General features: G+C 37.3%; 1 protein-coding gene across 1 annotated transcript in view; it reads left to right on the forward strand.

Moving 5' to 3' along the window:
- Positions 1-24,955, forward strand: part of GRID2 (glutamate ionotropic receptor delta type subunit 2) — a 730,780-nt gene that overhangs the window by 592,474 nt on the left and 113,351 nt on the right. The window contains exons 11-12 of the mRNA XM_056362644.1: positions 2,604-2,916; positions 24,190-24,328. Of these exons, the coding sequence (XP_056218619.1) occupies positions 2,604-2,916; positions 24,190-24,328 (452 nt within the window). The remainder of the gene's footprint in view (positions 1-2,603; positions 2,917-24,189; positions 24,329-24,955) is intronic.

The following is a 24,955-nucleotide window of genomic DNA, read 5'->3' on the forward strand; positions in this document are numbered from 1 at the left end:
CTGTTAAGCTTAAGCTTGGTTTTGTGCTAAACGGTTTTCTGGTAAACTGGTGTTTATGATTCAATTTAGTAAGTTAAGAATATGAGTTGTCGTATTTCAGTGTAAACTTTTCTTTTTTTTCTTTTTTTAAACAGCTTAACACAGGAGTACTGAGAAATCAGGACTTATCTCTCTCCGTTCTGTTTTTTACTTTACTACCACTGTTTAATTGCAAGACATAATTATATCACAGTTGCTGCTGCAGTATGACAAAGGAAATGCAACATTTCCATCAGGGCAACATTGTTCCTCTGTCATAGCTGGCTGACAACCAGAGTTGAACCATAATGCTGGGAAATTTGGAGAGGCTGCTCCCCAGAGATGTAAAATAGAAGCAATATTTCTACAACTACCACATACTGTGCTTTTTCATGCAGTGCCCTTCAATGTATTTCATGGAGAAATGTTCCCTTTGAAAAAATGGGGGGGGAAAGGCAGAGAAAAAAATCTATTAGTTGTTCAGTCCTACAGTGATCTATTATTTGTCAAAAGTATTTTTAATTACATGTATTGCTTTTCAGTGGAGAATCTTTAAACATCTTACAAATATAACAATAATCTAGTGTGATAAGGAAGTATTTTAGTAACATGCTGCTACTTAATAACACAGCTAAAGTTAAACAGCAGGGGGTAAGTCTAGGACTTTGTGTTTCCACGTGTCCTCCTTTAACCCTGAATTCCAATTTCACTTTTTGATATACATTCAGGAAAAAAACCAAAACAACCCTATTCATTAAATATAACCATATTTTCCTGTTTGACAGCAATTGGTACAGAGCGTTGGACTTTTAAATTTGTAAATTATTTTAAAAATACATTTATATTCATAATTGTGGAAAACAGTTCAAATGATGGCTGATTTGCAACTTGCTCACTGGAGCTAGGACTTAACCATTAGCAGATACTGTGAATCACTCAAGTCACTGGTTGACTAGAAGTTTTATTATCAGAGGATAGAGACTCAGACAACCTGAATGTTTCCATGGACAATTCTAATCAAATTTTTGCTTGGATTACTGACTGAGATTACTGTTGCCCATGTGCAAAGGACAGTTAAATCATCACTCACAAAAAATTGTTAGAAAGGGACATGAAGTGAATTCATGAAGACATGCTTTCAGCTGTGCACATCAACACTGCTTCACTTAAGACACTAGAGTATCTAACCCCTAAATTAAAGCTGAAGCTCTAATTCATGGCTTTTAAGCAAAACAGTATTTTCAAATGCGCTTTTGTCCAAATCATCAAGCCTCCAGCTATCTTCTGCTACTTTCTCAAACCAGTGAACAATTAATATAAAGTTGAAGTAGCATCATTAAAACTGAAGTCTGAAGCGCACTGTGATTAAAGGTATGTTTGTACCATGGGCTGCAGTGTTATGCAGATGGCATAAAAGAGCCCAGATGATTTGCAAATTTGATTCTAATCAGTTTCAGTGGCCATAGCTTCCCACTTAATATTTCTCATCACATTTCTAAGGAGCTAGAAATCTCTGCCTTCTTTGGACAAGAAGAAAGAAATTCGGGAGAGTTAATAAAATTTGACATTCTACTTTCAAGTCTTTGTTCTCTCCTCACCCCCTTCCAAAGGACCACATACTGCTTTAGACAGAACAGGAATGGATTAAATCAAACTAGTAGCTGCTTAAAGTATTTTAAGCACTCTTTTTCATATTAAAATATCTAGAATTTAAAGTCTTTTTTTTATTTGGTCTTTTTAATATGGTGATAATGTGTCTGCTTTAAATACACTTTCTTGTTTTCACTGCAGTTCTAATTGTACCTCTGAAAAGTAAAATAACACCTGCTGTAGTTGTACCTGGTGTCTCCGGAGACCTAATACCCAGACATGCTGTGAAATATAATTATAAGATCAAGGAATGCTGTTCATTCTCTTCTCATCTGAAAAGGGTTCTTCAAATTATAAAAAATGTAAATGGCACAAAGCAAGTCCAAGGTAGCTGCAGGACAGGTTGACATCGAGAACTGCTTAGCAGGAGGATATAGAGGAGTTAATAGTAAAGGAACTGTGTGAAATATCTGCTCTTCTGCACTTCAGACTCCGCAGCTAAAATTGAAGTTTTTCAGAATTTCAAGTGCCTCCAGTGCAGTGGCCTTTTGTCGCAATCATCATGTCATCAAAATTTTGCGTATCGGGTGGCTCTGTCAAGCAACTAATTTCCTGTAATTGGAAATGTTAATCAAAAGGTCTGCCTTTTGCCACTATGACAATGATGGCTTCAGAAAGCCAAGCTGAGAATGACCAGAAGTAGGTTTCCTCCAGCTATTATCTGTATTTGCAGTATTTTGATTCCTTGGAAAATAACAATATGGAGAGCTAATGTGCCCGAGTTCACCAAGTGAGATTTGCTTACAGAAACTAAGATAGGTGGTACAGCTATTCTTGTCAAGCCTTACTCACGTTTCTGTGTTCACATGATGATGCTTTAGATTTTGGCCTTGGCATCTGCTTCTTCATAAATTTAGCTGCTAATAAATCACGGAGGAAAGATCTTTACTGAAGCTCCAGCTTATGCATGTTATTCTCTCTCCCTCTTTCCTCAGAGAGCTGATATAGGGATTTCTGCCTTAACCATCACCCCTGAGAGAGAAAATGTGGTGGACTTCACAACACGTTACATGGACTACTCAGTGGGCGTGCTGCTTCGAAAGGCAGAGAAGACAGTAGACATGTTTGCTTGCCTGGCACCATTTGACCTCTCCCTGTGGGCATGCATAGCTGGCACTGTGCTGTTAGTAGGGCTATTGGTCTACCTCTTGAACTGGCTCAACCCCCCACGTCTTCAGATGGGATCCATGACCTCCACAACCCTCTACAACTCCATGTGGTTTGTGTATGGATCCTTTGTGCAACAAGGTAAGAGACAGAGGGAAAACCTATATATACTACCCATTACTATAGAGACCTTCTTCTTCCCTGCCTCCCTCCCACAGCCCACAAGGGACTGGAAGCATTACAAAGCCTTGTGCTATAAGGATTCTAAGAGTCTTGACTACTCAGTGTGGGAACTGTGAGAAGTTCGAAGCACTACATGCTAGCTTGTTTTGATTTGTAGTTGTCTAATTACAGAAAGATGATGTTTTGCTGGGAAAAAGAAGTATTTCTCATCATCTGCTGGAGAACTGGTCATAGTTAACCCGAGTGCTATGTTCTTATGCAGTCAGACAGAAAATGTTGGGATTTGACTTTTGAACTAAGTTTAGAACTAGTCACCAGTGCTAAATGGTCTTATTGCATCTGATGTTCTTTCCTCTCTCTTCTTATTTATCTCAGTTTTCCTGTCTAATGTTTAGACTCAACCTTCTCTGGTCTCCATGGATGCTTTTTCAATCCCCTCTAGCATCTGGTGTAGCCCAGGCTCTTCCCAATTCTGTTTATATTCCCAAGTCTTTCACAATCTACCTCTTCTGGCAGAGCTTTAACCATGCATCCTAAAGACATCAGGGGCTATAGATCTTGGCTTGTTACACACTACTTAAAATTTTGGCCTACAAATTAAGGTTGTAATGCGAAGTGGAATAAGAAAGCACAGCTTCATATGAGAACAAAGAAGATTTAGGTAATAACGCTTGACAACAAAACGAAACAAATACCTTCTGGCATATCTATGTAATTGTTCATCAGTCACTACTTGCACCCCAGGTATACCTATTTGTAATTGTGTGGAGCATCTGCTCTACAAAAAGCCATGGCCACTGCATGCAGCCTCAAAACTCCCAGATGTATTTTTTTTTGATCTGTAACTTAGAAATTACATTATTCCCTGTTAGAAACAATCAGATTACATCCATAAAAGCTAAAGGTATACATGAAAATAAAATATGAAACAACATCCCAAAAGAAAGAAGAAAAGCTGAAGCTGAGAATTTCTACAAGAGGTATGATTTTAAACACATTGACCTAGAGACCTTACTTTTGAAACTATCGTTTCATTGAGCAGTGATGGCCAGCTGAGGAAAGCTGAAGATTGTTTCATGTTTGTTGTGGATTTTTTCTAAAGAAAACCAAAGACTTCGGAGTTAGCTAAGAGCTACAAAAGTTTTTTGGATGTATGTGGGTGGGTTTATAAAGTTTTCTTTCTGTCCAAAATATTCCCAGTGTAACCATTTAGGGAATCCAACTGTGAGAGAGCAGTTGGTCCGTTACAGAGCTAGACTCATTATATCTGTCTGCTTGTTAGGTTAAAACTTGTGGATTAGTTTCTTTACTGCATGAATGTGAGTAATTTTACATACGTTTATTGCTTGGTATTAGCCTTAGCATCCCTGCTGTACTTCCAACATCATTAGTCTCTAAAAGCTTTATAGGAGACTGCCCAGCAAAGTTTTAAAGGAGGCAAAGTAATTTAACCGCACACTTCAATCTCATGAATTATTATCTGAATTGTTTGCATTATGTCCACCCAAGTAAGCCTGTGTTGCCTGGTGTGCCAAAGTTTCCTAAGTCTTTGGTCCAGAGTGGTAGCCTGCAAAGGAGCCCTTCAGTCCATGCTCAGTTAGCTTACAAAGAAAAGGTTGTTTTGACCAGTCAGTAAAAATGAGCACTTGAGGAAGGCTTAGGGGGAAACCTTGAATTAAGCATGAGATGAGGAAGAAATTAGATGAAAAGAAGAGGGACCAGATGGCAAAAAAAAAAAAAAAAAAAGCAGAATTTACTGTAAAAAGGAAATAAAAATAATTTTTTTCAAGGAGATCTGCATCCACTCCCCATTGTAAGAGCATCATCAGGTTCAACTCAGCATTATTAAAACTCCCTGGTGGGATTTGAAAGCTGGAAGCACCAAAACAGTTGTGGGACTTCAGAAAAAGAAATTCACAGATCTTGGAAGTTAAGAGGAATTCATTTACACAGAGAGAGAGATATCTTACCACCCTACCAAGTGGATTTTCAGCACAACTCTTTAGAATCCATTAGAATAATATAAAATATTCACTTGGTTCCTACTGAATGAGGCAAAGCTATAGATACATCTCTCCTTCAAGCAACAAGCAGGACAGTCCTTCATTTGCTATAAGGAAAAATGGCACAAATTTAATAGGGTTGATACCATAATACATGAAATGTAGATGAATTTCAACATAAAGACTCAGAAGACCTCAGGAATCCAGTGCAAAAAAAGAGATCTATTTATAATAGTGTTTCACTTTCAATTTGAACATAACAAAAACTATATTAGCTGAAGCATTATTGTTTACTAACCCTTGTGAATAAAGACAAATGAAAGTAATTTCCACTGACAGGCTGGCTATTGTGATAATTTTGCTTCTGTTTTCACTCATCAGCTCTTCATTCAGCAGATAAACTCTGCAGGATCGGGTTGGGGTTTTTTGTTTTGAGTAGCAAATCTGTTGCTATTAATTGTGATTGGCATATCTTAAGTGTGGCAGCATGGGACATTTCAAATACTGTCATGTTCACTTAAGAAGTCTTTCAGCTGCTGATTTAAAACATGACAAGGTACTCATTTCTGTTATCAAAACATACAGTCAAAGACACTTTCATATCCTGCACTGACAGGAGCAAAGCTGCATGAACTGAGGATTACTACTGCTTTGATAGTGCTGGATTTTTTGTTTGGGGTTAGCAAGCACGTTCTAGTGTAGTCTTCTCTTTCTTTACTCTTTACTGCTAGAGGAAAGATTTGCAAGCACACAGGCTGGCTCCAGACCTGCCAAGGCTCTTAAGGCAAAAAGAGGCCTGTGGTGCAAAAATACAAGTCACTCTTTTAAGAAACTTATAAACCATTTTGTTTGACACAGGGAGGACTTCTTTTGCTTGTTTCTTCTGAAAGAGTAAAAAACTCTGCAGATTTAACAAGTAGCTTTGGTCCACTGTGTCACTTTGTGTTTTCTTTCAGCCTTGACTCTGATGTTCTGATTAGATTCTATTAACAAGTTTTAACCTTTTGCAATTTTTGAAGCATTAGAGGAAAATACTGTCATCATTTGTAGACTGGAGTTAGTACAGACCAAGCCAATAGGTTTTAAGATAGCGCTATAATTACTGTCATAGTCACAAAATGTAAGTATTTTTAATTGTTTCCTTAAAGGTAGTTTGAAACTTATTGTCAGTGCTTCTTATATCATTTAAACTCAGGTCTTGAACTTGGCTTTCAATTGTTTATTTTTTTCCCCATGTTGCAGTGACCAGTCTAGATACTCCTTTGAGACTCCATAACATAGAGGTAGAATTTCACAGTTGCCCTTTTAATTTTATATTCATTCATTAGAGAAATCAGTGTATGTGTGTGTGTATTTATACACGTTATTTTTGTATTTGTAAGATACATGTGATTTTTTTTATTACAAGAGACAATTTTGAGGGTAAAACTGCAATGTAACTGGAGAAGCTTAATTAATACAAAAGTGTGTAAACTGCAAAGGGGAGAGGGGGGGTATTCAGTACTCAAGCCCTTCATTTAAACAAAAAACTACGTCCAGTGCACTGAAACGTTTTCTCTTACTACCCAATATACCCACTGAATCTGCAATATACTATGACCACTAAGAAGGCAGAGACTTTTTAGTGATCTTCGCCATGCAGTGCTGTGTGTTATACTAAAATCAAATGCTTCTGGTTCTAAACTGCTCATTCAGGTATGAATAGCTCAGATAACATCTATTATCTCCGAGTATTTATGTTTAAAGATTGAAGCAAATTTGTAGATTCAGACTGTGGAGTTGTGGTTTTTTTCAGTCGTATTGAAATCTAGTGCCAGGCTTCTGAATTTGTTCTTTTCCACTTGCTTATCTCAGAAAACTAAGTGGGAAAAGTTCTGTATTGTGCTGCTTTTCAAAATTGCTCTTTGCCAGTTGGACAGAAGGTGTTGATTTCCTTTTCAGTGGGTTTTCTCTCTCTCTCCCTCCATATTTTCCCTTGGCTTCTCAATCCACTCCTCACAGGTCTTGCTTTCTGCCTGCCTAACACTTCAACTGGTCCTCACCATTAGTGTTGTGGTCTTGGGTATCACTCATGCCCCCACTGGTCCTGCTGCTCTACTGCTCTTCCCCACTGACTTGGCTCCTCCCCAGTCATCTATCATTATATATTCAACAAAGCTCAACAAAAAGAAGTGCCAAGTCCTGCCTCTGAGGAGGAACAACCCCATGCAGCAGAGCATGTTGGGGGCCACCCAGCTAACTGAGCACTGGCACAGGTTGCCGAGGTTGCTTGTGCAGTGTCTATCTTTGAAGATATTCCAAAGCCATCTGGACACAGTACCAGGCAACCGGCTCTAGGTGGCCTTGCTTGGGCGGGGGGCTGTTTGAAGAAGATGACTTTTAGAGGTCCCTTCCTACCTCATCCAGTCTGAGTGATATATTATATAGTCTTTGCTCAGCTTTTGTGCTGTTCTGTACAACTGCATTTTCTTTCTCTTCAGCCCTGGTATTATTGCTATTCCTTCAAACTTTGCCCTCGCTAGAACACGCCAATGTTGGAAAATAGCTATATGAACAGGGAGCAAAGCACTGTCTCAGAGGGAAAATTGGATTTACTAAAAACTTCATCGAGATTAACTGAATCAACTCACTGCAATGGCACAATGTCTCTTTATACTTGCTGAGAACCTAGTTTATTCTCCTGAAGGTTTTCTATCAGCTTCCTACTAGTTTATGGGCTCTTGTTATGCAATACTCTAGAGAGCACTCTGCTCTCACCATTACCAGAGAAAACCAATGATTTAAGGAGCAGAAGTTCAGGATTTAGAGTTATTCCCAAGCCTTTTTGTATAATAGACCATTTTTTGAGACAAGTGAAATGCTCTGTAATTTTTACCAAGAACTTGCAGAGGAATGTTCTAGAGGATTTTATTTTGAGAGCAGCCTCTCAAATTTTCCTTCAGGAATACAGTGATAAGCTTACTTAGTTTAAAAGAATTCAGCTGAATGTAAACAAAATAATGAAGTTACATAGAAAATGACTATGTTTTGCATTTTATATGAAAGGCTTTGTCTCTCCCTTATCCTATTCCCTTCATTTTACTTTTCATTTTTGTGTAAGAGGAAGTATTTCTGACCTGGTCTGGCAGGATTGTAGATTATGCAGGTAAAGATGCAAGGTTCTGTTTCACTTGGCATTGTCTGTAAGAAACAAAACCAGGCAGATTTTTATCTTTGGGACTTTTTTGCTATAACAGAAAATATCTTTAAAATGTCTGAATCATTCAAGATTTAATCACTTTTCAGTAATTACAACAAAACAAACAATTCTGATATATTTATAAATACAGTTTGACCACAGGATAATGGATGCTTGAAGTATTACCCACAAAAGTATTATTTTCATCAGAATTTTTAACACTCTTTCTTAACCTAGCAAAGTTATGAAATTATGTAAGCATCACTGGTGGGCCATTTTTTTTATCCCCTTATGTTTGGTTAGTTTAAAATTCTGGTCACAACTGGAGGTTTTGATTGGTCATCAATGGTGTCAGTAATGGTCAATTATGTTCATAATGCTCAGTAAATGAGCAAAACTTACTGTTTGCCTTGTTTAAATTACATTTCATAAAAGCAATAAAATAGACTCCAAGCTTTGGCACTTCTATGTCATTATAATACTTTGCAGATGGTTAAAGCTGCTCAGAATTCTCAGTCTTGTTCCTTGAATTACTACCCAAGTTGTGATAGAATCCTCCTGAAATGCACTGCCTGGAGTGTGCTGTTGCTTAATAAGTTACTTCATCTTGCTTATCTCACTCTTGGCATATCCATATCAGCAGGAAACCATTATGCTGTAACAACGTATCTTAGTGACATTTTCTCTTAATTAACTGTACACCAATCTCTATGTATTTAATATTCAGAGGAAAACTTTGAAAGCATTTTGAAAAAAACACGTTAGAAATCAATTATACCTTCACATGCAATAAAACCTAATTATTTTTTAAGTTTAGAAAACAAAAAATATCCCATATAAAGACTTTAGTTCTAAGACCTAGTTCCCAGTTTTGACTCTGCACCTCATCTTCTGGCTGACCATAGATACTTCATTTAATAATTTGTATATCAATTCTCGGTTGTAAAAGGGAGATATTATCTATCTTCCTTCATAAAAATATGTTTTATATGTTCTGATAGAAAGCAAAACTTAAATGCCAGTCTCATTAATTAACTATTTTAATTGCTCTTCAAACTAATGCCAAGTCTTGACATCTTCCTTTAACAAGAGGAACAGAATTGCTGAACCTAAAATGCACTAAGCTGGGAAAATGAAAGTCAGATACCAAACATATTAAGAAAAGAAACAATTTCCATCTTTTTCTAGCACACACACCAGCAGGTGTGTTTGTGGCATTATACTTCCACCTTTAAATGTGAAAACCCCAAATTCTCATTTTACTATATTAAATCTAGGCTTACATCATAAAGTCGTCTCTCTGAAAGAGCTACTACAGCCCTGTGTTATCCATGCTGCTTTTCCATACGTCTCAATGGTTTGGTCAGCCCTCTTAACAGTATTCAAAACTAACTAAATTTTGGCGGTTGTGTTCTGTGTCTCAAATGTGTTTGGAAACTACAAGTGATCACTGGAACTGACAATATCTCCTAAGAATCATTGTCATGTATACAGACAGTGCACATTTGCAGATATTGGATGTAGCTTTATGTGCATACCAATTTCAGAGATTTAGATGATTGTCTCATTTTGAAAATGTAATTCCAAGGAATAACCATGCTCCAAGTAAAATGTTCAACAGTGTGGGCATTTTTTTGCAGCAATGTGATATCACTAGTATTAAACTGCCAGGAGATATACTTGGATTTTCCCCTAAATTGAAGTTAAGGCTCAGGCAGTTCTCAGAGGCATCTAAAATAATGGATTTCTATATCTTGTGTGCACTTGCTCACTTGAGTAATAGCACTGGGTACATAAGGCAGTATATTTAGAGATGTTGTGCCTGACACAACTTCTGTGAGGAGGTGGAGAATAAATGGCAGTGTGAAAGCCCAAAAAACACCTTCATTACCCTAGGACTAGCTCCAAGCCTGATTAATTGACTGTGACAAGGTAATGTCTGCCTGGCTATAGCATAAATGGTGATCAAAACCAAATGAGGCAAAAGGGAAAGTAGAATTGGGTGTCTGTGGCACCTATCCATCTTTCTCTGTTCTTTCAAAAGCATCCTAAGGTGAATATTTTACTCAGAGTATTTTCTTTAACCACTTTGATTTCTAACATGATTTTATACTACATTTGGGTAAAGAATGTAGTTAGAATCAGATTAAATAATCAGTTATGACTTTTCAGAGTTCACCTGTGTATAATATATATTTAATTGAGAAAGCGAGGTAGACCAATTTAGCCAGGAACTGAATGGTTCTTGCATGGAGGAGGACTGTAACCCACATTTTTATCTGTGAAGATGCTTAGAAACTGAAAAAGCAAGCCCAACTTGCCCTGCTATTTGATTTTTCTTCACAGAAGCTTACACTTAAGTTGGCAGTTTGGGCTGTTTGGGACCCATGGTAGTTCTCAATTGCTTTTCTGGTTTGTGGGGAGTCCCTCCTCTGCAACAGTTGTGCCATAGCTGTATCCACCCATGCAGCTTTTCTTTGTAACACCAACTGGTGGGTAGGTGCCAGGAAAATTGCCTGTAAACTGTAAAGGCAGGAGCAGCAAAGAGATTTTGATGCTGCTGACAGGAGTCTCTGTTCTTCAGCTGTCAAGATTTTTTTTCCTCAGACCTCTTGTAATATTAAAATGTGTATAAAAGGAGTAGGCCAAAATTAATATGGAAAGGAAGCATATAAAGATACGAAATTAATTTTTTTATTAAGCTAACCAACCCGTTGCTTTCCCTGATTGCTGAGATGAAGGTCCGCTCTCAGCAAATACGAGAAAAAGAGCGCTGTTGGGGCTTTTATTTGTTTTTTTTTTTATTTACTCAGCTTCCCAGCATGCAAATTAAGAGGATTGCCTTCATTACAGCAGCATTATCTTGTAGGAACCTCATGCTGCTTAATTTTTGTTCTTCTACTGTCAGTAGGGAAGTGAAAGATCATAAAGTAGGACTTTACCTTTTCAGTGCTTTTGAAGTTAGTGAGATGGTATTGGCTTAAAAATGTGTGATACCCCATTTACCAGATAAAAATGGAGATGAAGAAATATGTGGTTTTGACTGAGGAGTCTACTTCCCTCACACTGGGATAGAATAAAGGTAACAGTGAAGGGGAAAGATAGAAAGTCTTCTGCAAACAGGCTGTTAAGGAATGCTGATAATAAATCTGTTGAGTGGGAGTGTTCATAGTTCACACCCAGATATACTTGCTAATAGAACATTTTTAGGTATAAGCATGTATTCTGTTCTTACAATAGCTTCTTTCATTTCTGTATCTGCTCTCAAAGAGGAAAATCCTCACAATCCAGTAAAGTCATCTTTGAAGTTGCTTTTCACTTCTGACAAATCTGAGTCATGATCTTAAGCAGGTTGATATCTGATTTGCAGTAAAAAAACAGGTTATTCATCTTTCAAACATAAACATTTGTCTTAGTTATTTTCATCAATAAATGACATTGTAGCATTATTCTAAGTGAAACTTAAAAGGACAAGGGTTTTCTTCTTTCCACTCTTCCTATGACCTGTCGTACTACTTTAGGTTATCTGAGCTTTAGAGATCACTTTGGTAACAATATTACAGGATGTCCCTTGAAGGAGAATTTTAGTCTAAACTTTAAAATGTGTTATTTAGTAACATAACTAGAGCTTCTGCATTACTGATGATTGAATTCTGTAAGGTTAGGAGTTCATTGCAGAGAAACACCCTGAAAATTAAAGGATAACTAGAATTAGTGACATGAAAACTAAACTAATGTAGCCAAGATGTCTGTGATTCACTTGCCTCCAAAGTAGTCAGGTGGCACTCTGTTATGATGGATGCTTGGAAAGCTTGCAAGAACAGATTTATAAAGCATTTCATAATACTTTGAAAGTTCAAGCCAAAAACAATCTTTCAGTATATGATCTTCTTTAAAAAAATTCCCTTCACCCCCAAAATCTGAGTCTTGGAGCTGTGTAAAGGTAAAAAAAAAAAAAAAAAAAAAGATGATGGGGAAAAGTACCTGTCAAAAGCTGTGGAGGCTCTACTGGAATTACTGTTTATCCTTATGATCTGACTGAATTGTCTTTTGTTTGACTTGGTTCATAGTGGCTCAGTTTCAGTCAAAGGGGACTTTCTCCCTCGTGCTCATAATGTCCTCCCTGACAGGCTCTTAGCTAAAGCAGCACTTTAATACCTCATTAATGACATTGTTCGATTTAATGTTAATTGCATGTACAGATGGCCTGTTTTCAGTCCATTGTGCACAGGGTTTTTTTGCCATCCGGGAAGGTACTATGTAAAACTCTGCCATTATTCTGTGGAAAGGCCACCACTATGCAAACTATATGTGACAGTTAACTTCTTACCCACTTATGAATATGTACCGTAGATGATAATTGTGGTGGATTGTTTGAGGCTGTAGAGCATTTGAATCCAGCCATTAGTAATAGGGAGACTGGGTCTCAGCATCTCCTGAAATCTAATCAGAAGGCTGCCAGTCTGCAAGGTGATTTGGTAAGATCAGGTGCCGATATTCTTTAAAATAAGAGTATGCATGTATCATTTTGATGCATTCATGGTGGCTCCAAATAGTGCCTTTATACAGGCATGCAGTCGGGTGCAATCTTAAAAGCACACCTTGCAGTGCTACAGGGTAGGATCCTCGGAAGCTCCTCATATTTGTTACACATGTACTTTGAGCTCCATTTTGTGTTTGCCTCTGTGTGTGTGTATGTCTAGAATCATATCATGTAAAATTATTGTCCCATGTTGTAAAAGTAGCAGTGAAATATTATCTGGTCAAAGCTTCTTTTGAGCAAACAGCTGTTGGTAAAATTGTTAGGCTTATTGCACTATTATTTATGATTATGTGATTGAGTAGTGCTGTATTGGGTAACCCCAAAATTAAATTTGAAACCCTGCTAAATCTTCTAGTAAAACAATGCATTTTAGCAGCATTAATATGAGAGATTTTGTCCAACTTATTCATTAGAGTTGGGCAGCCAGCCTCACAGTTCCAATCTGGTCATAGTTACAGCAATCAAAAGATTTGCTTTCAAATATGGAGACTTGCATGATATTTTGGCATCTGGATATGTGTAGTATAAATCTAGTAATGCTTCATCTAAGAGCTCCCAGTAACTTCAGCAAATACAAGTAGATGCCTCCATTTCAAACTTTAGCTGCAGCCATTACTCTTCTTTTGTAATAACAGAAGAGAAAAACAAAATGTAGTTTTGTGATACATTTGGCAAAAATTTAGAAGCACTTTAAAGTGTATCTATCCCCTATCTCTGCAATTATGTTGCACAAGTCACTACAAGTTACTGGTATTAAATTACTGCACACTATTATTTGTAACATTTTCTTTTATCTATGATGTGCTTTGATTTTCATTTGAAAACATCATTATTTTTCTAATTTCACAGAAAGATGGAATTCAACCACTGCAAAGTTGCAATATCTGAAATAAGTCATTTATTTTGTGGGTCTGGACTCAAAAGCTAGGAATTAATTCCTTTAGCTTTTTAAGATTCATACTGTAAAAACTATATAATAGAAGTGCAAATCTGATTAATGTATGTTGTTGAAGTATCACCAATACCAGGAGAAGCTAGACCACAGCCATTTGCTACGTGGTGATACGACATGCTTCCTTCCCCAACTTTTGCCTCTTTGCCACTGTTTCAGCAAAATGGGTGGAAAGAAACGATTTATTATTGGGAAAGGAAATATAAATATGCTCTAACTAATATGTTATGCTAACATCATTTTAATCAGGTAATTATTAAAGGACTGTTTGGCCTTTAAGGACATTGATTTAATGGGAATTAATTTAATGATTGAACACTGTTTATGTAACATTATCATTGCTAGTGATGCAGAAAATTGGAATCTCAGCTCAGCTGAAAAGAGGTTAGACTTTCCATTATCACATTAGATCCCTTTCTTCTGGAATGCAGTTATTAGACCCTTTTTTGTACTTTCAGTATATATTTTAATGTTTGCATTTTACCTAAAAAATCCTGAATAGAAAAAGTAAAAATGTTCATCATTGTACTGTTCTAAATTTTACTCAGAGGCTTGAATGTCTGTTTAATGTAGCCTTTAACAAAGTCCACTAGATTTTGGGTTTGACTTGCTCTTGCTTCTCCCATGCAACAAATTTTCTCTGTTTTCATTCTCTGCAAACCTGATCATTATGTTTAGGATGAATAGGGGTTTGGTTTATGGAATGTTTTTACAGCTGTGAAAAAGCAGCAGCTTTACAAAGTAGTAAAAGACAGAGCACAGTTCTATCTAGATTATTCTGAGGCTGAATCCTGCACTGTATGGTCATAGCTTAGCAGTGATTTGGAAGAGACTCTGACTCATTCATTCTCAAAATGGAAATGGCAAACATTACAGAAAGCCTGTACACAGTACCTGAGCATTAAGACAGAGTTAAAACAGACCTTTACAGGTACAACCCCCATTTACATAAAGGGATGTTGTATCTGGCTGCCCTCCTTGATTTGCCCTTAGTAGTGCTATTGTCATGGATTATTTTTCAGCTTTATAGAGCCTCTAACTACTGTTTTATAAAAATTAGATCTAGGAAGAAAAGGGGGGCTCTGTATAAACAAGTGATTGGAAGCATGTAGTGAATAGCCATGTCTGACTTTTGCAGATAGATTAATTTTCAAACAAAATTTTAATCAAGGATGCCTATGACAGTTCCTGCTGTGTCTTGGCAGAGTTTTACAAGGGAGTCTGGTGGCCAAATGATTAGCCCTCTGTCACATTCTAGAATGAAGCCATTGCAGTAAAGACAGCAAGCTGGGCAGGCTTGGTATTTGAAGACAGAAAAAAAAATTGACAATAGAAGTGGTAGAGGCTCAAATTTATAAAGACTCTGCAGGTTGCTAATCCAGTGGTGAGCCAACGCAGCAGTAGGCTGAAATGCTTTGCACTGGGTAGCACTAGCCCTTTCCTTGGTGCTAGAGCATTTCCTAGCTTCAGAGAGGAGGATTTCAAAGAACATGACTGAAGATTCTGTGTTTCAAGCAAAATAGTTTGTGGGTAATCGTTTGGGCCATCTTTAGGACATTTCTGTTTGTCCATCACATTATTTGTCAGGGCCCTTTGACTAGATTTATAAGATACGTACACTGGGCTGCAACTTGATGAGGGCTTGGTGGCAGTGTCACTGGTCCTTGATTAGCCCCATCATTTGACATCCCAGCATGGGTAATCTCTTCCTATTAATGAGGAAAAAGAGCTGAGCAATGAGCCTTAGCATGCAAGTTAAATGCCAAAGGCACATACAAACAGATGTACAGCAGCAGCAAATGGAGGATTTTCAGGAGTTTGCAAGATAGGAAACGTAACTTGGAGGTGATTACTGGTCAGAAGTAACCAAGAGTGACAAGGTAGCATGGTAATCTCTTTTTCAGATGGGAGCTGGTTTATGCCTGGCTTCCTTGGTAGGAGGTGGGAGGGAGCCTGTATCTACCTGCACAAAGTTGCACATATGCCCTCAGGTTAGCTGGCTTCCAAATTTGTTGATAAGGATCTATAAGCACATATAAGATGCAGCTTCTCAAACTACTTTACAGATTTCAAATGATTAGAAGTGATTTGAAATAAGCCTGAAGGAGAAGAAAGATCATCTCAGATATTCTCCCTGTCACATAAAGGGGAGAAGTAAATGAGGAGAGCTTTCTTTTGTGGATCATTACTTCCCTTCTGGGAGGGCAATGAGGGCAGTGCTTCCCACCCAGGTGAAAGGAAACGATCTTCCAGGGAGCAAGTGTAATGAGATTAGTCAGGGGATCATTACACTGACAACAACAAATGGTAAAGAGTAAGTGATTGTTTAGTTCAGAAGTAAGACATGGGGGGGGGGTGGGGGGGGTGGGGGGTGGTGTGTAATTAATCAGGGCACCAGACGACAAAGTGAACACATTCATGACTTGCCTATAGACCAGTGCAGGAAATCTGAGTAATAAACAAGAACAGCTGGAAATACTCACAAATATAAATGTGGTCTTTGTGGTGTTACTGAAATCTAGCAGGAACATATGACACCATGAACTACTGAAAGACAGATGGACAAAGTGGGCAAAAGGGGAAGAGTGTCACTATGTCAAAATGACATTAGGTGTTTCAGAGGCATTGAGAACTTGGAAAGAATTGATCTTGATTTCTTGTGGGACCATGTGCTAATAGCTGGAGCACAAAATGAGATGGGAGTCAATGGCTGCTGTGGACCACCAAATCACACTGAAGCAGAGGAAGATTAGCTCCTCTAGCACATATCTGTAATGCATAAGGGAAAGTGTGAGGTATAATAGGGACATTCAATCTGAAGGATGTATGTTTCAAGTCTCAGGCTGCCCATGCTGAAGCATCTTGAATGCACATATAAAGCAGATGGAAAGAAAAAGGAACATTGATTACACCAAAGAGTTGAAAGCTACAAACTTTAGCAAAAATGATGTGGGGAGCAAGTGTACACAGAGGTGAGTCAGAGCTGAGAACAACAGGAAGGAGGGCTTTGAAAATTTTATTAGGAGCTAAAGAAACCTTAAATGGAAGTAGTGCATTAGGTGAAGGTGATACCATTCAAAGTAGTTATGCTGGGAAAGCAATAAGTATTTCTTTTCTTTGTTAGTGAAAAAGGGAATTAAACACTTTCCATGTCAAGAGCAACTCAAGAGGATGCTAAATGACAGCTACTAACATCAGATATTTTCAAATCAGCACATCCAAGCAAATTTCACCCAAGCGTTTTAAAAGAGCTTGTTAAGGACCATCCAGGACCACTATTTGTTGATCTGACTCCTGGAGTGTTGGGCAGGTTTTATAAAGCCGAAAAATATAATGTAAAACCTAAAGACCAAACTGAACCTTCAACTCAAGTGTTTCTTCCACCTTAAGGTATGGATGTAACAACTTGAAAGACTTCACAAATATAGACAAACACTTAACAGTTTCAAAAGATATCACCATTAAAAAGTACGGCATTGAAGATATATACTGATAAAAAACATTAGTGTTTCTCAAAGACTACAATAGCAGCCTGTCTCCTCAAAATCATCCAGAGGAGGAGGAAGGCTGTAGAAATAATGGGGAAAAGGAAGCCAAAGACTGTCCACGGTAAGTATATCAGCAGCATACAGAAAATGCTTTATAATGTATCGCCAGGACCCACACCTGAGCTAGACACCGAACAGTACCTGAAGAGAGAGAATACTGTTGGAAGCTGATGACAAAGGATACGCAAGGAGATTTTCGGTATAGACAGAGATAGGATATGTTTAGTATGTCCCTTAAGCACGGTGTTTGTCACATAAAGGACTTGTGTTCAGCAAAAAGAATGGGCCAGCTATAAACTCTGAAGAGCTGTAATGCCGTTGGAGTACACATGTGAAAGTGTCTCCTCTATCAATTGTATGCTAGGAAGACAGACTTCAAAAATTTATCTAATATTTCAAATTATAAGATTAACGAATACCAACATCCAAATGAGTTTACAATGGCTACTAAATTATTTTTATGGTAAATAGAAGAAAATATGAAAAATTTTAAATATTTTAATGTCTTAAAATGTTTCAAATATCTCCTCTGAATTTCTCATTTACTTCATGTTTATTTTCAGAAAACTAATAAGTGAGAATACCTTGACAATGAAAACCTCCACTACACATGACTTTTACATTCTTATTTATATTAAAAAAAAAAAAAATGTTGCTTGATCTTTTAGATTTGATGGAAGATTTTATAATCACTTTACTATTAAAAATTGGTTCCCTTTCAATCCTACTGCTTCCAGTGAACCAAAAGTACAATTCCTGTAACTTGTAACCTCATATATTTGGAGCATTGTCATAGTATTAATATTAACGGTAGTAGTGATGCCTAGGTGCAGAGCTCTCTCTTTAGGAAGTAAAACCTGAAGAAACATTTCATGTGTAAAATAAAATATCTGAATGTTTCTTTTCATATAAAAATTTAAAACAAAAAATCACTACATTTTAATAAAAATAAAGTGCTAGGGGAGGAACAGGTGGTGTGATGAATAAAAGCAATAGCTGGCTTTTGAACTTGTCCAGACCTTGTAGAATCTGGCTGCCAGCCCTGCCTCATGCTCAGTTCCTTCCCTACTCTCGGTCCCCTGCAATCTGCCAATATCTGCAAGACTAGGGAACTCAACCAGTGATTTACAAGCTTATTTGGAAGGCATTACCAATTCAAAGGATTGTATTCTCCTGTTGAAGAATACATGTCATGCCTGCTGTGGTCAATGAGTGTTAACGTCAGCGCACAATGTAATATTATAAACTCAGGTTATGACATGCCAGCTTATATGTTATGGAAATTAATGCACTCTGCGCGGTTCAAGGAAGAATGGAAAAGTATGGGTGAAAAATGAAAAGAAAGAAAGAAAAAGTCATGATGAGAGATTTTCCAACAACTTCCAAGCTGCATTTATTTCACAGCTGGTAGAAATAGGTACAGGCTTCATTGACTGTAAAGTATTTTTTTTGTCCTATACTCAATTGAACATTTCCAATTGAAAACAGGAGAGATTTTATATTATCGAGAAAGTTTTTAACAGAACAATAGCAATAGCTAATGCCCTGAAAGATTCTGCCTTTGAAGAGCTCTGCTTTGCAGACTTTTGTAAAGATAACAGACCTCAGTCAAACTTTAGGCTTTGTTTCTCATGGCAAAAATAGCTGAAAAATAAAATGCCTTTTCCTTTTTGTTAATACAGACTACTCCCCTTACATCCACTCTCTATTAATGTCCCTTTCACAAAGAAAACATAAGACATACATTGATCTAAACTATTTGCAACAGAACTCTGCACTTTATATTTGTGCAAATAGAAATTGCAGATGCACAGCATAATTGATGTGACTGTTCTAACAAGCTAAAGGCTAAACTGAATCCAATTCCCAGTCCTTTGTGGTTTTTTCCAAAGGCCAATAATTCACTGAATGTGGACAGAATATTTGCAAGCAAAAGCAAAACCAAAATCTGTCTCCAGATAACCCACCCTATTATTTCTGTGCCTTCCCCTTCCAAGCACAATCAAGATTCTGGCTTTCAAGTTTGGTAGTACTGGATTCCACAACAAAATGGTGACAATTAACATCTTTTTCGTGGTTCTCAAAATTATTTTTAAAAAGTCTGGATAAAACACCTTACACAGAAATTCAGCTCAGTGCAGACCTCTAGTAGAGACTACTGAGGAGTAAATGATTGAAATCTGACAAATTTATTCACAACTGAGATACGTTCTTAAAGTGAGAATGGTAGGGTAGCCTCAACAGTAAGCCTTGGTGACAAATTTAGTTTTGTCTATAATGAAAACCTAGTCTTTGGGATTTCCCTGGCAGTTGTGGTTATGACAAATAGAAATTGCAAGCTGTGATTCTTGCAGTGTCCTTCCTGTAGGAGAAGGGTAGAGACTTCTCATCCAAGCCTCTCTCTTCACATATGAAGTAGCTGCAGCAGACTCCCAGTCCAGCTCTCAACTCACCACAGAAACATCATTTAGTAGAGTTATCAAGTTCAGGACATAGAATCATGGTGGTTTGTGGCTTTTGTCTGCATGTGAGGTTGTTTATAAAATAAATTTCAATAATGAATCTTCAAAAGGCATTACTGTTTTCAATAATCAGTTCTGAGTTTTCTCAGTATTGTGGGCTCTGTGCTACCAAGCTATTTGCTGTAGTAATAGTAAACAAAAAATATTTTTGAGCTGTTAAGCAAATGGGTTTTATTTATAAATATTGTGCATTCCCAGTGAAGTCGTTAAATTGATATTAAATTAGAGACCTTACCTTGCACGTTTACTGCCTGGATGACTAGTAACAAAAATTGCACCACTTTTCAGCAAGATGACTGCCACCAGACTTGATCTCAGAAATGTTGACTTCAGTTAAAACTTCTCCAAGAAATATTTCAACGTTTCTTTTTGTTCATAAAAAAAAAAACTTTCTCCATTTCTATCTGAAATACTTTCATAGTTCTGGACTACGCAGATGAACCACTTTTCTTCAAGGAAACAATTGACAAATCCCTGGGAACAAGATGTTTGGAGAAACAGCCTATGCATTTTGAATTATTTTAATTATGTCTAGAATTATGGAATACCAAGATCTCACCAGGCTGTGATCCTCAATTTTCCTGTTTTACCCATTTTTCTCATTATTTCATTCCTCCTTCTTGCCTGTAATCCTCTCTTGCAATTTTTGACTTGAAAAAAACTTTACATTTATTGCTAACAAGGAAGAACAACTTAAAAGGCATTAGAAATCACTATGGGAACTGTTTACGTTCACATTTTATCTCCTAGAGTGGTTTTGTTTCCTGGTATTTAGGTCTGTTGTAATTATATATTATATTGTTTGCTTTGTCAAGACAATGTGTTATTTTTCTTACTTTCTGATATTTAGCTTGAAGCACTTGGAAAGAAATGGGAAGAAACAAAAATTCATAAGATAAGTTGCAGTCTAAACCTGTCATCTGAAGTAGGCCAGCATTAAACTAGTCTAGGATTGATGAAGGAGAGCTGCATTGGATGAGAGTGGGAGGACTAAAAGTAATTTCTTTCACTGTCACTTGTACGGTAATTCAGCTCTTTCAGAAAACTCCCAATAAGATTTATTTTTGCGAGTTCAATTTACTCTGGAAAATATCTTTGCCTTCCTGCACATGCAATCAGAAAATTTTAAAGGCAGACTAGATTTTTAAATGATTTTTAGTAGACATCAAAAATATCAGCTGAATTATACTAGGAGCTGTAGCCACCGCATAGGTGATCTATCGGTAGTGTGCAAATCTAAAGAATAATCCAGTCTCTGTATTCATTTGAAGTCAGTCTCTCAAAATGACAAAGCAACTCCAGGGCTGCTGGGTGTCTGATTTCAATTTGTGTCATAAGTGGAGCCCAGCATTTTTAAGTGTTGCTCAGCATGTTACAGCAGTAATGCTTTTAATATAACCACAACCAGCATGTTAACTCCCATTAATGAATTTTGCTATATGAATAAGGTGTCATAGGACAGATTTTACTCCAGTCACCAACATGTGTTTACATGGCATCAGGGGGTCCGCTTTGCCATTAGGGGTTATTAAGCTCTGCCGGTATGATATGAAAGACAATAGCAGGGAAAGACTTGTATCATCTTCTTGGCTCCCTCTTCCCTTGTGCTGTGTGTCCTGTGCTTAACCCCTTGTAACTGGAATATGCTGTCATCCATAAAAATGTCCATGCGCTTGAAACTAGTACTAGGTACTGGGAAGCAGAGCTCAGAGGGGTTTACATGCATGTCTCTTCTGCATACTAATTTAAAGTCAACAATAGTGACTGTTCCGTCTGTAGCTCTTTTTCATGGTAACGTGAATGGAAAGCCAATGATTGTTGCTCTCCTAACTGACTTGGTACTCTTCTGCACTGAGAAAACATGTAAATTTGGACTGAAAGAAAACTCTGGAAAGTGTTATCCCTAGAAACAAAATTGGGGGAAGGGACTGAAAAGGTTTCTTAAGGTGAGCTGTCGTGGTGCGGGAAGTGTTTAAGCAAACAGTACAATAGAACAAGACTGTATCACATTAAGTCTCCTAATAGATGCCAAAGAAATGATACTATGGCAGTATAAGGTCTCCTTTGATTTTTGTTTCGTTCTTTCACTGACAGGGGTGGAGTACCCTGCCTGTACTGCTTAAAAATCATTCACCTTTGCAGTTGCAGTGTCACTCCTGCTTTAGAAATGGTGGTTTAAGGAGCATCAGTGCAAAAGTTTTGGAGTAGAGCAGGAGTGATGAATTACTTTGAGATGTGTTTATTATACGTGTACTTGGACGTGGGCTTTGTCTTCAAGCTTCATTTCTTGGCTGCTGATATACAAGGTACAACTGTGAATTAGGAAGAAGACTTCACAAACACCTGGGTGAAAGCACTAGGGATAACCAGCACTCACAGTTTTTTAGTCTATTGTTAACATGGGTGTTAAAGAAGAAAAGGCAGCAGTAAGTAGTGGGGACAGCCTTACCGGTGTATGGAAAAACTATGCTGTACGAACAGTAAGGGAATGCTGCGGCTGGGGTGTCTGCGGTGGTTTTCATGGGCACTTGTTACACAGCATCCTCACTTGAAAACCAGAAGGCAGGTATGTGACTTTCAGTGGTCCTCAATTTTCTGACATTTCGTTTCAATAAAAAAAAAAAAAAGGTGAGAACCTAAAGTTTTACTCATTAAGCTGAAAAATGAAAATGCAGGGATGTCCAGGAGATCATTGGCTTCTTCTCTATCACTCTACCCAATTCAATTCAATATGAAAGTTATCTGAGGGGATTGGCATCTGAAAGTTAAAAGGGCAAACAGCCTTTTCCACTAAATTGATATAGTTGTCTGCTCTTTTCACTTCATTAAAACTCATTTTTAAATTAAGTATTCCAAAGACATTGTAAAAACTGTAGTAAAGTAGAAATATTCTATTAAAATCATTTAAAATTTATGCAGGAGAGAAAACCAGAGATTTTGAAATTGATGTTCATCTTCGAAAGTCCTTCTATTGAATTATCTCCTGATCTGATTGGTAGATTCTTATTTCAGATTATTACACGGCATCTTGGAAATAAAAGGAAATTTATTTCTAACTGTGCCGGTCTGATATAGGTTTTGGCTTTTCTTAAAAGACAAAGGATTTTTATACTTATATAGCAAAAATATAAATTAATGGAGTCAGTAATTATTTCACATATGGTACCAACTCCACATCAGTGAAATAAGAAAAAGCTTCAAATTTGTTTATTCTACAGTGATGCAGAGTTCCCAATGCTTTGTATAGGTAGGAGAAACTTTGAATAAAACAGTAAGATGATCCTTCATAATCAAGTGTTGATTAAATACCTAGTTTGTGTGCATAATTGAAAATTATTTGTACTTGGAATGGGAATAATTGTGATTTGTGTTGCCTTTAAACCTGTTTGCTGGGGAAATGTGAAGAAGTTTTTATGTAAGTGAAGATCCAGCACATTACAGATGATTGAATCTGTAACAAACTGCTTTTGCAAATCCCAGGTATTGTACCATCTTTTTTGCATCTGAGAAAGCTGTCTCAAAAAAATGACAACTTTTCAAATTGCTGAGTATACGGGGAGAGGAAAAGGATGAACATTTTGAGCAGTTGACCGTGGCTGTTTGCTGCATTCACCTGTTCCCCTTAGTTACTTGTAGCTGTAGCAGAACCTATTCTGCGGACAAAACGGGTGTTTTTGAAACAATGACTTTTCCTTCATCTAAAAATCTCTGATTCATACATTTTTAACTGAAAGAGATCTTTCAAAGACGCCAAACTAGTGTGTTTTGGGGACAGCTATTTGAATAAATAGTAATGCTTTTCATGGCTTGTTAAACTTGGCTCTGGTCACACAAGTGCGCAGCTCATCCTGGTAAATTTAATTCCTACTAACATTGTGCTTACATGGAAGTTGGATTTTAAAGGAAAACAACTATGGGAATACAAAACAATTTTATGTTCTTCTTCAATATGTGTGATTGATTATTTTTATTTCGTGTCCGAGTTCACTTGCAGGAAGTTATGTGTATACATATAGTTCACATAAGCATCTGCCTGCCTACAGAACTGTGAAAAGTAATTGTGTTTTGATGGGGTTTTTTAACTTCATGTTCTCAAGAATGCTAGAAAAACTTAATTAAAGTTTGTAGATAAGATCTCTAAGGAAAAAACGCTCTTAAGAATTTACTTTTGCTGGTTTTGTTCTGAGATCTTGAAGTCTGTTTCCATTACTGGACTGGACTGGCAGATGAATTGTAGTCAAAGGCACAACAGCAAAAGAGATTAAATACAGTAATGACAGCTGACAGTATGGGTTTCCTTCAGCACTTTTCATTGCATAGAAAATGTGCTTCAAAGTTCTGCTCAATTTAATAAAGCACCTTGCTTTAGTTAACTGCTTTACCCTGTTGACCTTGGGACCTAGTTCTCTTCAGCAACGCATGAGCAATAAGGATCTTGGTTCCTTCTGCCAAATGAAAACTCTTGCTTCTCCTTCTTCCCCACAGGAGGAGAGGTTCCATACACAACCCTGGCAACCCGACTGATGATGGGAGCTTGGTGGCTTTTTGCTTTGATTGTCATCTCCTCCTACACAGCAAACCTAGCAGCTTTCCTTACCATCACACGCATTGAGAACTCCATCCAGTAAGTTGATTTAGAATAAAAAGAGGGAAAGGGGGGTGAACATACATATACGTAAAGAAGGGTATGAATGTTATACTTAAATGTGAGAAAAGGAAGAAATTTTTATCACCCTGAGAAGTAGTTTGGAAGCTAAAAAAATAACAATATACCATAGACTGCCAGCCTCCCTGGAGACACTTTGTCTTTAGGATCAGGACTGTGGGCCTCTGGCAGATACTATTCTGTGGCATATATACATACACATATGTATGCACACATACATATTTTGAAAGAAGCAATTGAGTTTGAGATAGGCAGTATATCGGTATTTGAAATGAAAAAGTAAAAATTTTTGTGTGTTTCAGACTGTGCTCTCCATTCAAATTCACCCCACACTTGTGCTCTGACACTTTGATCAGGAGGAGCACAATGTTCTTCTTTGTATGCAGAGCTCAAAGCTGAATTCACATTTTCTTGCCAAGACCAAAATGTGTTAATATCAACAATAAAAATTCATTTACTAGTCATCTTTGCTCCTGCTCCCAGGTGCTCTCTTACTACATTAACAGATACATTGTTCTCTTTTTTTGTCTATTGGTTCTTTTACTTCATGCCTCCCTAACATAAACGTCCTTCTCTTTCTCTATT

Source organism: Falco biarmicus, chromosome 1 (assembly GCF_023638135.1).
Source record: "Falco biarmicus isolate bFalBia1 chromosome 1, bFalBia1.pri, whole genome shotgun sequence".
In the NCBI taxonomy this organism is placed as follows: Eukaryota; Metazoa; Chordata; class Aves; order Falconiformes; family Falconidae; genus Falco; species Falco biarmicus.